Source organism: Lactuca serriola, chromosome 7, assembly GCF_051521515.1.
Source record: "Lactuca serriola cultivar US96UC23 chromosome 7, Lser_US96UC23_V15, whole genome shotgun sequence".
NCBI lineage: Eukaryota > Viridiplantae > Streptophyta > Magnoliopsida > Asterales > Asteraceae > Lactuca > Lactuca serriola.
The window spans coordinates 155,046,982-155,059,223 of NC_136414.1; the positions used below are offsets into that span (position 1 = coordinate 155,046,982).

A 12,242-nucleotide genomic window follows, 5' to 3' on the forward strand; every position below is an offset into this window, starting at 1 on the left:
ATGCGCTTCAAAGCAGTGAAGTGAGGCTCACGAGGATCATGCATGTAAAGACAAACCTGTTGAACTGAATATGTAATGTCAGGCCGAGTGAATGTGAGATATTGAAGTGCACCTGCCAGACTACGATATAGAGTAGGGTCTTGGACAGGAGGCCCCGAACCATCAAACTTAGTAGACAAGTCAGCATGGGTAGATACAGATTTGCAGTTGAGCATAGATGCTCGATCTAGTATCTCCATGGCATATTTTCGTTGAGACAGAAATAAACCGTCGGCAATTCTAACAGCCGAGATACCCAAAAAAATAATGGAGATCACCAAGATCAGACATGGAAAACTCAGTCCCAAGTATGGATGTAATATGAGACAAAAGCTGTGCAAAATTACCAGTGAGAACAATATCGTCCATATAGAGAAGTAAGTATGCAATGTGGGTACCCCTTCTGTAGATCAACAAAGATGAATCACACCTGCTATTAGTAAAACCAATGCGAGAAATAAATGTTGTAAAGTGCTGAAACCATGCCCTCGGTGCATGTTTGAGACCATAAAGTGATCTCTGAAGAAGACATACATGATGAGGCCGAGACGGGTCACAAAAACCAGGAGGTTGTTTCATATAGACTGTCTCTTGAAGATGACCATGAAGAAAAGCATTTTTTACATCAAGTTGTCGTATAGGCCACTTATGAGTGACTGCAATGCTCAGGATGGTACGAATGGTGGTAGGTTTAACAACGGGGCTGAAAGTTTCATCACAATCTATTTCGGGTCGCTGACTTCGTCCATTTGCAACAAGATGAGCCTTGTAGCGAGAAAGAGTACCATTGGCAGTCAACTTCTTTTTAAAAAGCCATATACAATTAATAATGTTCGCATTTGTAGGACGATGAACAAGGGTCCATGTTTTGTTTTCCATTAAATCCGTATATTCTTCTTGCATAGCTTGGAGCCAGTTTGGATCTTCAAAGGCTTGTGAGTAAGTACAAGGAAGAGGAGACTCAGAGTCAATATGGAGATTTAGGCGTTGAATAGGTTTCTTAATACCACGTTGTAGCCTAGTGACCATGGGATGAGTAGAGACCGTTGGATCAAGTTGAACAATGATATCTGGAGGAGGAGAAGTAACATAAGTTGGAATAGGAGGGCTCTCGGCAGAAGAAGATGAAGAGCCAAGAGATGGAGATGGAGAGTCGGGAGGGGAAATGGTGTGAGTATTTAGAGACGATCATGGCTCGGGAGTTATAATCGGGGGGTTGTGATCCTCGAGAAAAGAATACGAAGGAGCAGAGTTAGGAGTCATAGAGCCGAAAGGAAACACGGTTTCATCAAACACAACATGTCTGGATATGATTATTTTCTTAGAGTGAAGATCAAGACATCGATATCCTTTAAGAGTGGAAGGATATCCAAGAAAAACGCATGGTGTAGATCGAGGAGAGAGTTTGTGAGGAGACTCATCATGCGGGAAACATAGACATCCAAAAACCCGAAGGTGGTGATAGGTAGGGATTTTGTTATAGAGTTTGAAAAAGGGAGTGTCATTGTTAAGAGTGGTGGAGGGAAGGATGTTGAGAAGGTGTTCTTCCATATGTAAGGCTTCAACCCAATATTCGGGTGGAAGACAAGCATGAAAAAGAAGAGTACGAACAACATTGTTTATGGTGTGTATCATACGTTCCGACTTTCCATTTTGTGAAGATGTGTGTGGGCAGGAAAAACGCATTTTAATACCATGAGTGTCACAAAGGTTTTGGAAATGTTGATTATTGTATTCACCTCCGTTGTCACATTGAAATTGTTTGATGTCGGCATTAAATTGATTTTTAACAAGAGCACGAAAATGAAGAAATTTGGAAAAAACTTCAGATTTTGCACGTAAGGGATAAATCCAAACAAAATGAGAATAATTGTCAAGAAAGAGTACATAATATTTAATACCACTATAACTTGCAATCGGTGAGGTCCACACATCGGAGTGTATTATATGGAACGGAAATAATGAAACAGAATTTGAGATATTAAACGGTAATTTAACATGTTTCCCAAGTTGACAAGGTTCACATAAAGTAGAAATTTTATTTGAGGAACAGGAAATAAAATGATTATCAACTAAATGTTTGAAGACATGATGACCGGGATGACCAAGACGGTGATGCCAAAGAAGCGGAGCAATAGTGAGAAGTGCTTGGGGAGATGGAGTGGTGACAGGATAAAGATCTCCGCTGCTATCACATCGCATGAGAACTTGTTTGGTTCGTAAATCCTTCACAGAAAAACCAAACGGGTCAAATTCAATTGAACACGAATTTTCACGAGTAAAGGAACGAACATAAATAAGGTTTTTAATGATTTGAGGTGTGATTAAAACATTTTTCAAAACAAGAGTACGATACGGATTTTGATAAGGAAGAGTGGAATGACCGACATTACTCACGGGTATCGAAGATCCATTACCAACTAAAACCGATGAAGAAAAATTATGCTTATTGGAAGGTTTAGTAAGTATACCTGCATCTTGATGAAGATGGGTGGTAGCTCCTGTATCCATGTACCACCCTCCAGTACCCGGATCAAGCATGGAAGTGGTTTGGAATGCTTGTGGAATACTCGTTGGTTGTTGAAACATATGTGGAGGGTGGATGATCAAAGCTTGAGGATGAGGGTTGGAGAGAGTAAGTGACCCAAAAAACTGATGATGTTGGGCTTGTTGCTGTGGCCCACCTGGAAGAAGAGGCATGTGGGCTGATTGAGGTTGGGCCAAAGGCTGTTGCAACATTGCTGATGGACTCGGTAGAAGACCAGGTTGAGCCTGTTGAGCCTGGGCATGATGCGACAGAGGGTACTAGCCGTACCCCCAACCAGAAGGTACAGCCGCCGGATATTGTTGCTGACGTGAACCCCCAATAAACTTGTTGCCATTGCGACCTCCTCGACCGCCATGGCCATTCCGGCCACCAGATCGACCGCTACGGTAATAGTTACGCTGATTGGATGAGTTGGAGTTGCCATCAGTGGCGAGAATTGTGGGAGAATAGCCGTGGTCAGAATGAGTAGGAGTGAGAGTAGTTTGTCGCTACTGATCTTGAAGTATTTGGCGTTCTTCAATCAATAACATGGACCGCATTTGCATGAAGGAGGGTAGAGGATCACGATGTCGTATGGTAGTAGCAATGTAATTATATTTGGTAGACAACCCATTGAGAGCATAGGAAACAAGATTGATCTCAGGGACCGGATTTTCTAGATTTTCAAGCAAATCAGCAAGAGTCTTGATACGAGAACAATAATCACTGATAGACGAGTCTCCTTGAGTGATGTTTCGGATCTCACTGTCAAGTTGGATGGAGGTAGTATGCTTATTTTCTCGGAAAAGTAGTTCCAGGCGGTTCCAAACGCCATATGCAGATGAGTTTTTCTTCAGAATCATGTGGAGAAGAGGCTGAGACAACGTGATGTAGATCCAAGATTTGACAATGGAGTCCAAACGTTCCCATTCTTCAGTGGGTTCAGGAGACTTGTCGGTGGTGGGAAGAAGATGTTTGGAGAGACCGTATCCCTTGCAATGAGTTTCAAACAGCTCACGCCATATGTCATAATTCATTCTTTCAAGATCAAGAACTAGGGGAACTGCATGTTTGATGTTAATGGAGGAAGAAGGTTTGTCAAGAAGAGAGGCAGAAGAGGATGAATCACTGCTCATCATGATTGATGCAGGAAAGGGAGGGAAACAGAATCGAGAATAGGAAGAAAAAGGAGAGATAACCCAGTGGCTAGGGTTCTCTGATACCATGTAATTGTGATTAAAATCCCGTGCAATCCATTACATCATAAAACGTATTTATACAAATATACATCAATGGGCCAAGGGCCACATATGGGCTACTCAACTAAATACATAGAAAATACATCAAAATATATACGTTAACAATGAGAAGTCGTACCATAAAGATATTAGAATCCGTTTGACTGCCACCCAATGCTGATCAGTAGGGGTATGAAGAACCCAAGATACTTTTCTAATAACATAATCGATCTCAAAACAAGTGATGACTAGGTAATAAAGTGCCCGTAACAATGATGTCATCAACATAAAAAATTACATATATAAGATGTAGAGGTCCAACAAACAAATAAATACATATCAAATATTCGATATGTAAAACCAAGAGTAAGGCCATGTTTGTTTGGCTCTTAAAAGCTCTTAAAAAGAAGCACCTTTGAATATATAAGATTTAGAGCGTTTGTTTAGGACTTAATTTATCCTTTTAACTAGGTGTGACACGGGCTGATTAAAAAAAATTAAATATAAGATGTAAATATTAATTATTACTTTTTTAAATAAAATTTTAAAATAAATACAAACGAATTGGTGAACAAGTAAGTAATTCAATCTATATTAATAAAAACCATTGACATGTTTTGAATAACTCTAATAAATACAAATGTGTAACAATTAAACATTTTTTAAAGTAAACTTTCAAAAAAATAGAATAAAAACATTAATAAGTGTGTAATTAAATCTATATTAATAAAAAAAACTATTTACATGTTGTAAATAATTGTTATGAATCACAAATTTCCAAAAATTTATTGAATACAACATTAGATGTTATATTGTTAAGTTTACCGTTATTGTCTAAAATTAATATTTTTAATCTATCTCCGCTTTTAACTCTGTATAAACAACATTCAACTGCCCACAACTGAACATTGGTTGTCTCAAAAAACAACCTCAATTCGATAACGAATGTCATTGACTGTTGTTTATTGTTATCGCTAAACATACAACCAATAAAAATTGTCTTCTCTAAAATGCGAAAGGAATCATTTCATCCGAAAACGTCAAAGACATTCTTGGAATAAACGTATGGTTTTCTTATATTATTTTCAAAAATCATCTCTGCTTCTATAACATACTTACCCAATGTTATAACTTGTAACCTCTTTATTTTTTTATGCGCTTATTTTTTTTATGTTTCGACGTAACTTTTATCAATATATTCGTCACAGGTCGAAATATAAAGAAATAAGAAAGTACATACAGATAAGCATGAAAACATAAAAGAAATTACGTCGAAACGTAGACGAACTCGAATTTATATCATTCATGAAGTTCCTCTACAAGATGATTGTTATAAAGTTTCCATTGATGAAGTGGTTGTAACGTGTATATAAGCACGTGTTGATATAAATTAATGAACGAAAGTTTTAAATTTGCTTTAAAACGTTGACCACCTTGAATTTATACCGACGTGTACATAAAAATAAGCACGTAAAAAATAGTTTTTTTTTAAGTTAACGAACGGAAATTATTATATGTGACCTGATTCATACGTAGGAAATGTACATAAAATTAATATCGCTCACTAGGGTTTCTGCAACTATAAATATTGCTCACTAGGAGCCATATTCCATACCCATGATCATTCGATCTTCTCTGCTATCCTCTCTCCCTCTTTCTGTGATTTTTGCTTCTACAAAATCATGTTTCTTCCGTTTCTTAGTTATCGCTTTGTGTTTATTCCTTCTCCCATGGTTGTTAGAATGAAGAATAACATGCATCAAATCCTTGGTGTTTACACTGAAGCTTACAACCTTAGAGCGACGTAACAACGTTTAACAATAAAAGCTTCTTCCGTGCAATCGTTTACTAGTCGGAGATTTGCAACTACGATGTTGGTTTTACTTTATTATTATGTCTTTTGATTTTGTTCGATAATGGAACAGTCTGCCTCTACCCCTTTCTTATAATCATATATGATTGTGAATGATCAATCTGGTTTCCGGACGAAACATGGTTAATAATAATTAGATTTATTATTCGCAACCAATCGACATATAATTCTCAATATTATTATTATTTTTCGGTTTTCTTGTGTGTCTATTGGATATAATATTCAACTGGTTTAGCCTAAATTTTATTTGGAATTTCTAGAGTTATTATTTACAAAGGGTACCGAATCGTATCACCAAACCTTAAATTTTATTTGGAATTTCTAGAGATAATGTTGAAAAGGTAAATTGTTTGTTCATTGTACTCACCCTAAAGATGGGAATATTGTCCTAAGGCATGACACCATTGGTTCAATATACTTGTAGAAAATGCCAACTATTTGACTAGCAACAACTTTAAAGTTTTAATTAGGAATCAAAGAATTTGATATATAAATGAATGGAAATAAACTTTGATTTATTCAATTAAATCAATTAAAAATGTGTCATAAATATTTTTTTCTAAGAAATTGACGATGCTTTATTAAATAATGATTTATAAAATTTGGCACAAAAAATATAAGAATATATATATATATATATATATATATATATATATATATATATATATATATATATTTCATATTTATATAAACAACTTCAATCACCTTTATTGTAATAAGCTTTTATTTATAAATTTGTCAAAAATATCATGTTTGTGTCGTCGAACATTTTTTTTTGAAGTATTGTAGCTTTTTTTTTTTTCAAATTGTTTATCACTAATAAAGTTGGAATAAATATAATTTCAAAAAAAAACTAAAAAATAAAATAAAGTATATGTGTTTTTTAGGCTAGAAGATGTCTGAAAATGTTAGAAGACCTTGGTCCACATCTGCGCCAAGAAGAGGGCGCGCATACATTTTTAGGTCTGAAGTCTTCAAAAAAACAAACAGTCTGCGAAGGCTAATGTCTGCGCATGGTCTGCGCTGCACAGATAGAAAAGGCCAGGAAGATATACGGACAAAAAACAAACACCACCTTAGTTATCAACACACACATTCAATGGAGAGGGCTGATGATGAAACATTTGTTTGTCAAAATGACATTCCAACAATTTAAAAGTAGATGGTCATCATTATAGATGTAGGCATAAAGGGTGTTTGAGATTACTTTTGAGCATCAAAAGTCCTTGTAGAAAGACTTTTTGTAAAATGACTTTTTGCAAAAGAAGGTTTTTAAAATGTGTTTGGATCGACAAATGGACTTTTGATTTAACTTTTATAAGTAAAACAACAAAAAGTCATAAAAAGTCATGATTTTGTGACTTTTAGAAGCTCCTTATTTTCTTCTTACCAAAAGTTATTTCCAAAAGATCTTTTGAACTATCCAAACACCTTTTGGCTTTATTTAAACTTTTTGGAAAAGTTAAAAGCCAAAAGTTATTTTAAAAGCAACCCCAAACATCATCATAATATGTTTAATTTTTTTTTAATTTTTATTATAATTTTAAGATATAAGACTAAAGGTGTCATGCTTTTTTACCAATGGTAAATGGGTGTCACATAGGCGTCGTGTAGACTTTTACAATTTTCATATTTTTACCTACGAAGTGTGGTGTCATGCCTATGGGTTTTTTTTAGTTTCATTTTGGAAAAAGATTATTCTTTTTTTTAAACCATACTAAAATTTAAAATAACATAAAATTAAAAATTACAATTAAAAAATCCTAAAAAAATAAAAAAAAAAACATGAAAATTAAAGTTACATTGAAAACCTAAAAATTAAAAATAAAACACGACGTTAAAATTTAAAAACCTAGAAAAAAAAAAACAAAGCATCGAATTTTCAGTTGCGTTTCAGATTATATTTTTCCCGAATCGATGCTTTCATAATTTTTTCCGCTTCTTGATCCTCCGGGTGGAGGTGTCTCACGTCTTGCATTAACAACGTATACTCGGTGAGTCAGATGGTTTCATCCATATGCTTATCCAAAGTTGAATTCAATTGTGTCATTTGTGTCATCATTTCTTCCAGTCTGGCAGACCGCTCGGTTCGACTGAAGAATTTGAAGAAGTCGCTTTCACTTTTCTTTTTGCTCGAACTTTTGTTTTGTCCATTCCCATTGGACGAGGAGGCGGGCGTATTTCTTCAATGTCGTTGTTATCATCATTAAGATTAACGCTTACATGACCATCTGATGAGACTTGTTGCGAGCTCGAATATGAAGATGTCTGACTTCTTTTTGGTGAATTTGCAATTTCTTCATGTGTTGCAAGTTCCCTCCACCTAATGCTTCTTTTGACAACTTCCCACACATGAATAAAGTTAAAAGAGTTTTGCATATCATCTTGGAATGTAGCATGTGTTTTTTTTTTCAACAAATTCGCTTCACTTTCTCCGCTAGCCCATTGCTTCTCAAAGTTTCTGTAAATTTCATTCCAACGTGTGACGACTTTGTTCATAAGATTCCATTTGGAGTTACATTGGTCGGAGGTCCGATAATTTGGACTTCGACCCATTCCCCTATAAAAGCGCTCTGTGATATGTAACCATAACTGATCACTATTTTGACCATTTCCCGTGCCACCATCTTCAGATATGTCGACCTATGCCCTTGCTAACTCAGCTTCTTCTTTTTGTGTTCTTCTTCTCAGATCAACCTTCCTTTTCTTTTGTTGTTGAGGTTGTTGTTGCTGTTCTTCGTGTTCTTCATGCTCGGTTGAAGGTGTGAATGGCGGTTAGGATGGAAATTGGGTTTGAGATGGTTGGGTTTGAGGTTGAGATTGGAAATGAAATTGTTGAGGCATTTGAAATTGTGAATAATAGCTAGGCACACCATCCATTTATGGTCGGTAAGGTGATGGTGATGACGGATCGCAGCCGAAAAGTGCGTAGGCATTTTTAACATTTTGATTTAGAGCATTTTGTTTGGAAGAGTTTGGATTGTTGGAAGAAAACATTTTCAAAGAAAAAATTGTTGTTGAGAATAGTGGTGATTTTTGAAAATGTGGTTTGTATATAAAGTAGATTAAAAAAGAAAAAAAAATGAAATATGCCAAAACTAGCCGTTGCCGACCGTTTGGCAACGTTCCATTCTTTAAATCGCCACAAAAATCACACATTTGTCATCGGTAAAGGACCACCGGCAGTGAAAGAGCGCTACGTCGGACACCGCCGGTGTCCCCTCTACGATACCATTCAACCTAAAAATGATTATAAACCATTAAAAACATTATAAAAAATGATTTGAGCAAATATGATATTTTGAAGGTTTATAAAAGATAAATATGATATTAAAAAATTAAGTTGAACAAATATAATATTTTAATATTTAAGGACATATCTTGAACTCTCTTCTTTATTTTTATATAATATATTCACTAAAAAAATTGCAAAATCTAAGGAAAATATTAAAACAATAAAAAATTAGACTAAATTCGAAATTTAAATCATCTGTATAATTAATATATTCAGTTATTTCTTTTCATAGAAAATATAATTTACCCAATTGGGCCGATAAAAACACCACACGAACACAAACTATATTCTGTATAATAGTGGAGACCCAATTTATCTGGGCCCATTTTGTAGCCCAATTATGTAAGTTTTAGACGGTGGGCCCACAAAAATCACACTTTTAAATACTCACTCTCCCTCTCACCGCCGGGAGAACCCTCTCACTGTCTCCCTCATTCTCAATCGTAAAACCATTTCAAAAAAATTAGCAGAACGTTCCTCCGCCGTCGACGGCGGAGCTGTGCAGGATGACAAGCTCAAAACAACACCCTAAGCTTCTGTCCAAACAACTCTCATGGTCTCCGGACATCCACCGCGACATAGAATGGCAGAAGCTTAAGATCAAACAGCTACGTCGTTTCCGCCACCGCCGCTGCAAGAGCATCGACGCTACTCCTGAAGTTGACGTCACTGATGATGATTTGAAGGAGCTTAAAGCGTGCTTTGATTTAGGTTTCGGTTTTGATTTCTCTAGCGATTTGGATCCGAAACTCTCGCAAGCTTTTCCCGCTCTAGAATTGTACGCCGCCGTTAACCGGCAGTACAATCGCAGACTACTGTCAAGGTCTTCGTCGTTAAGTTCTGATTCATCTTCAACCTCATCAACCCCCATCTCCACAATTATCGATCCAAGTAAACAAAATTTCGTATTCCGATTACTTTTTTTTTTGTTTTGTTTTCCTAAATCTCGATTAAGTCCATTTCTGATTTGAATTGTTCTACAGGCGATGATCCGGAAAAGATGAAGACGAAATTGAAACAGTGGGCGCAAGTGGTTTCGTGTTCTGTTCATGAAGCTTCTTCACAATCACAAATCACAACCAGTGACAAACATAATTAAGAGATAGGAGATTTATATAAGGTACAATTCGGTATATCTTTTGTGCCTTTGTCATAAGAAGAATCGAATGTACATAAGTCTTATCAGTTCAAAAAACCTCCATTGATGAAAAGAAGGAATGGACATCAGATTCTATCTAATCCGATAGAACATTCCACCCAAAAGTTTTCAATAATCGAATAAATTATGTACAAAATGTTAACATTGAAGTTGTCTAACTGAAATAATGATTACTTCTTCTTCTTCTTCTTCTTCATAATTCATGAATCAATGGAAATAGCATCGGATCTTTCGAATGAAATGAAAATCAACGATTTATTAGTTAATTGTTAATTGTTAATTAAATTATTATACAAAAAATGTGCTTTCTGTTACGTGGTAAACACCCATCCATGAAGACACACATGTTTAACAAATCAGAAAAAGGTGAGAATGAGTTTTGCTCGACACAAGAATCGCAAAGCCAAATTTCACTTTCACGTGAAAATAGTTCCCAAAATTTGTTTTATATTTGTCTTCAACAATTGAATCTTTCTTTCTGAGATATCCACGAAAAGGGACCACGCTTTTTTGCTTTCAATAAATAAACCCAAACAAATCATCATTTTCTTTCTACCTTTTTAGTTGCAAAAATGCATCACACATATTGCTTGTGATTTGTGAACTAACTTTTTCCATTAAAAATATCTTTGGGTAAATATTTCATTAGTGTTTTCTTTTTCATATACTTTAAAAAAAAAATTAACTTTATACCATCTATAAAATATTTTAGCCTTTATTTCATGTAATATGAACAATTAATCACAAAAAGTAAAATAATTATTAGACAATATTAATTTGCAAAAGTACACGAAAATTTGTAACAAGTCTCCTAGATGAAGTGCACTTACTCTAATTTGAGTCAACATAGGTAGATAAAAGACAAGAATTAAGATTTGACAATACTAATATCCTCTCCATGTGCACTTTTTATATACCTTAGAAGCTAACTATATAGTTGAAGATGCGATTATCTTAGAGAATATTTGTATATGATTATATAGGGCCTTGTAATAGCGACATGTATGACTTTTCCAGCTAATTTTTCATATCAAATCGTACCAAGTAAAGAATCGTCACAATTTAATTTGTAGTCACCGATAGTCAAAGTTAAATCCATATGAGTGTTAATCGACTTACAGGAGGCATACCATGTCCACATATAAATTTTACTCTTGTAAATGAAGTTTTTTTTTTTTTTTTTTTTTTTTTTTTTTTTTTTTTTTTTTTTCTATATGTCATACTCTCAATCAATTTGTCAAATGTCAATTTATGGTTATTTTGAATTAATTTCTTTTTCACATGTCATTTTATGAGTTTTTCTATTTTAATAAACTAGGTGTAAGACTTGTATATTATATGAGTTGATTAAATATTAAAATTTAAATAATAAGTATTTTTTAAAATAAAATTTTAAAATAAGGAATAAACAAACTTTTTAATTACAATTTACTATCATATTTATTACATTTAATACTTTACATATATAAGTAAAAGTATTATGTGGTTTTTTAATTTTAAAATTGAAAATACTCATAAATTGACTTGTAGATATTATTTATTTAAAAAATATCATAAAAAGACAAGTGTCAAAATTGATGAAAGATTGATAGGCGACAAAATTATTTTCATTTATTAGGGAGGATTCTACATAATATTTTAATATAATAATTACAATAAATGTAATAATAAATAAATATCAATTTTATTAATAAACTTACTTTCTTGTTTCAAAATTCTCAAAATTAAAGCTCATTAGTTTATTTTGTTTATTTATTTAAATTTAAAAGATAAAAAAATCAATTTTAATAATTCATTATTTTTCTTATTTTTTTATAAATCCAAAGTTTTCTTAAATATTTAAACCTTTATATTTAATTTTTTTTAATTAACTCATGTAATACATGAGTCTTATACCTAGTTAAGATAATATTTACATTAGAACAAATATATACCTTGATTAGTTTTTAGAACTTAAATTCCATACAATACTTAAAAATATCTATGGTCTTTACTCGAAAATTTGAATTTGAAGAAATATTTTACACCCTTGGCTTCTTGATTGTTATTTTTAGTGTTAATAATGTTTGTCCACATAAACCAACAAACAATAAACATGTTTGTATCAAATA

At 33.8% G+C, this 12,242-nt stretch overlaps 1 protein-coding gene across 1 annotated transcript; it reads left to right on the forward strand.

Moving 5' to 3' along the window:
- The first annotated feature begins 9,378 nt into the window (after positions 1-9,378).
- Positions 9,379-10,330, forward strand: LOC145062109 (uncharacterized). The gene is made up of 2 exons (XM_079009743.1): positions 9,379-9,863; positions 9,956-10,330. Exons 1-2 carry the CDS (start codon positions 9,479-9,481, stop codon positions 10,069-10,071), a joined length of 501 nt encoding a protein of 166 aa, XP_078865869.1. The 5' UTR covers positions 9,379-9,478; the 3' UTR covers positions 10,072-10,330.
- The last annotated feature ends 1,912 nt before the right edge of the window (positions 10,331-12,242 follow it).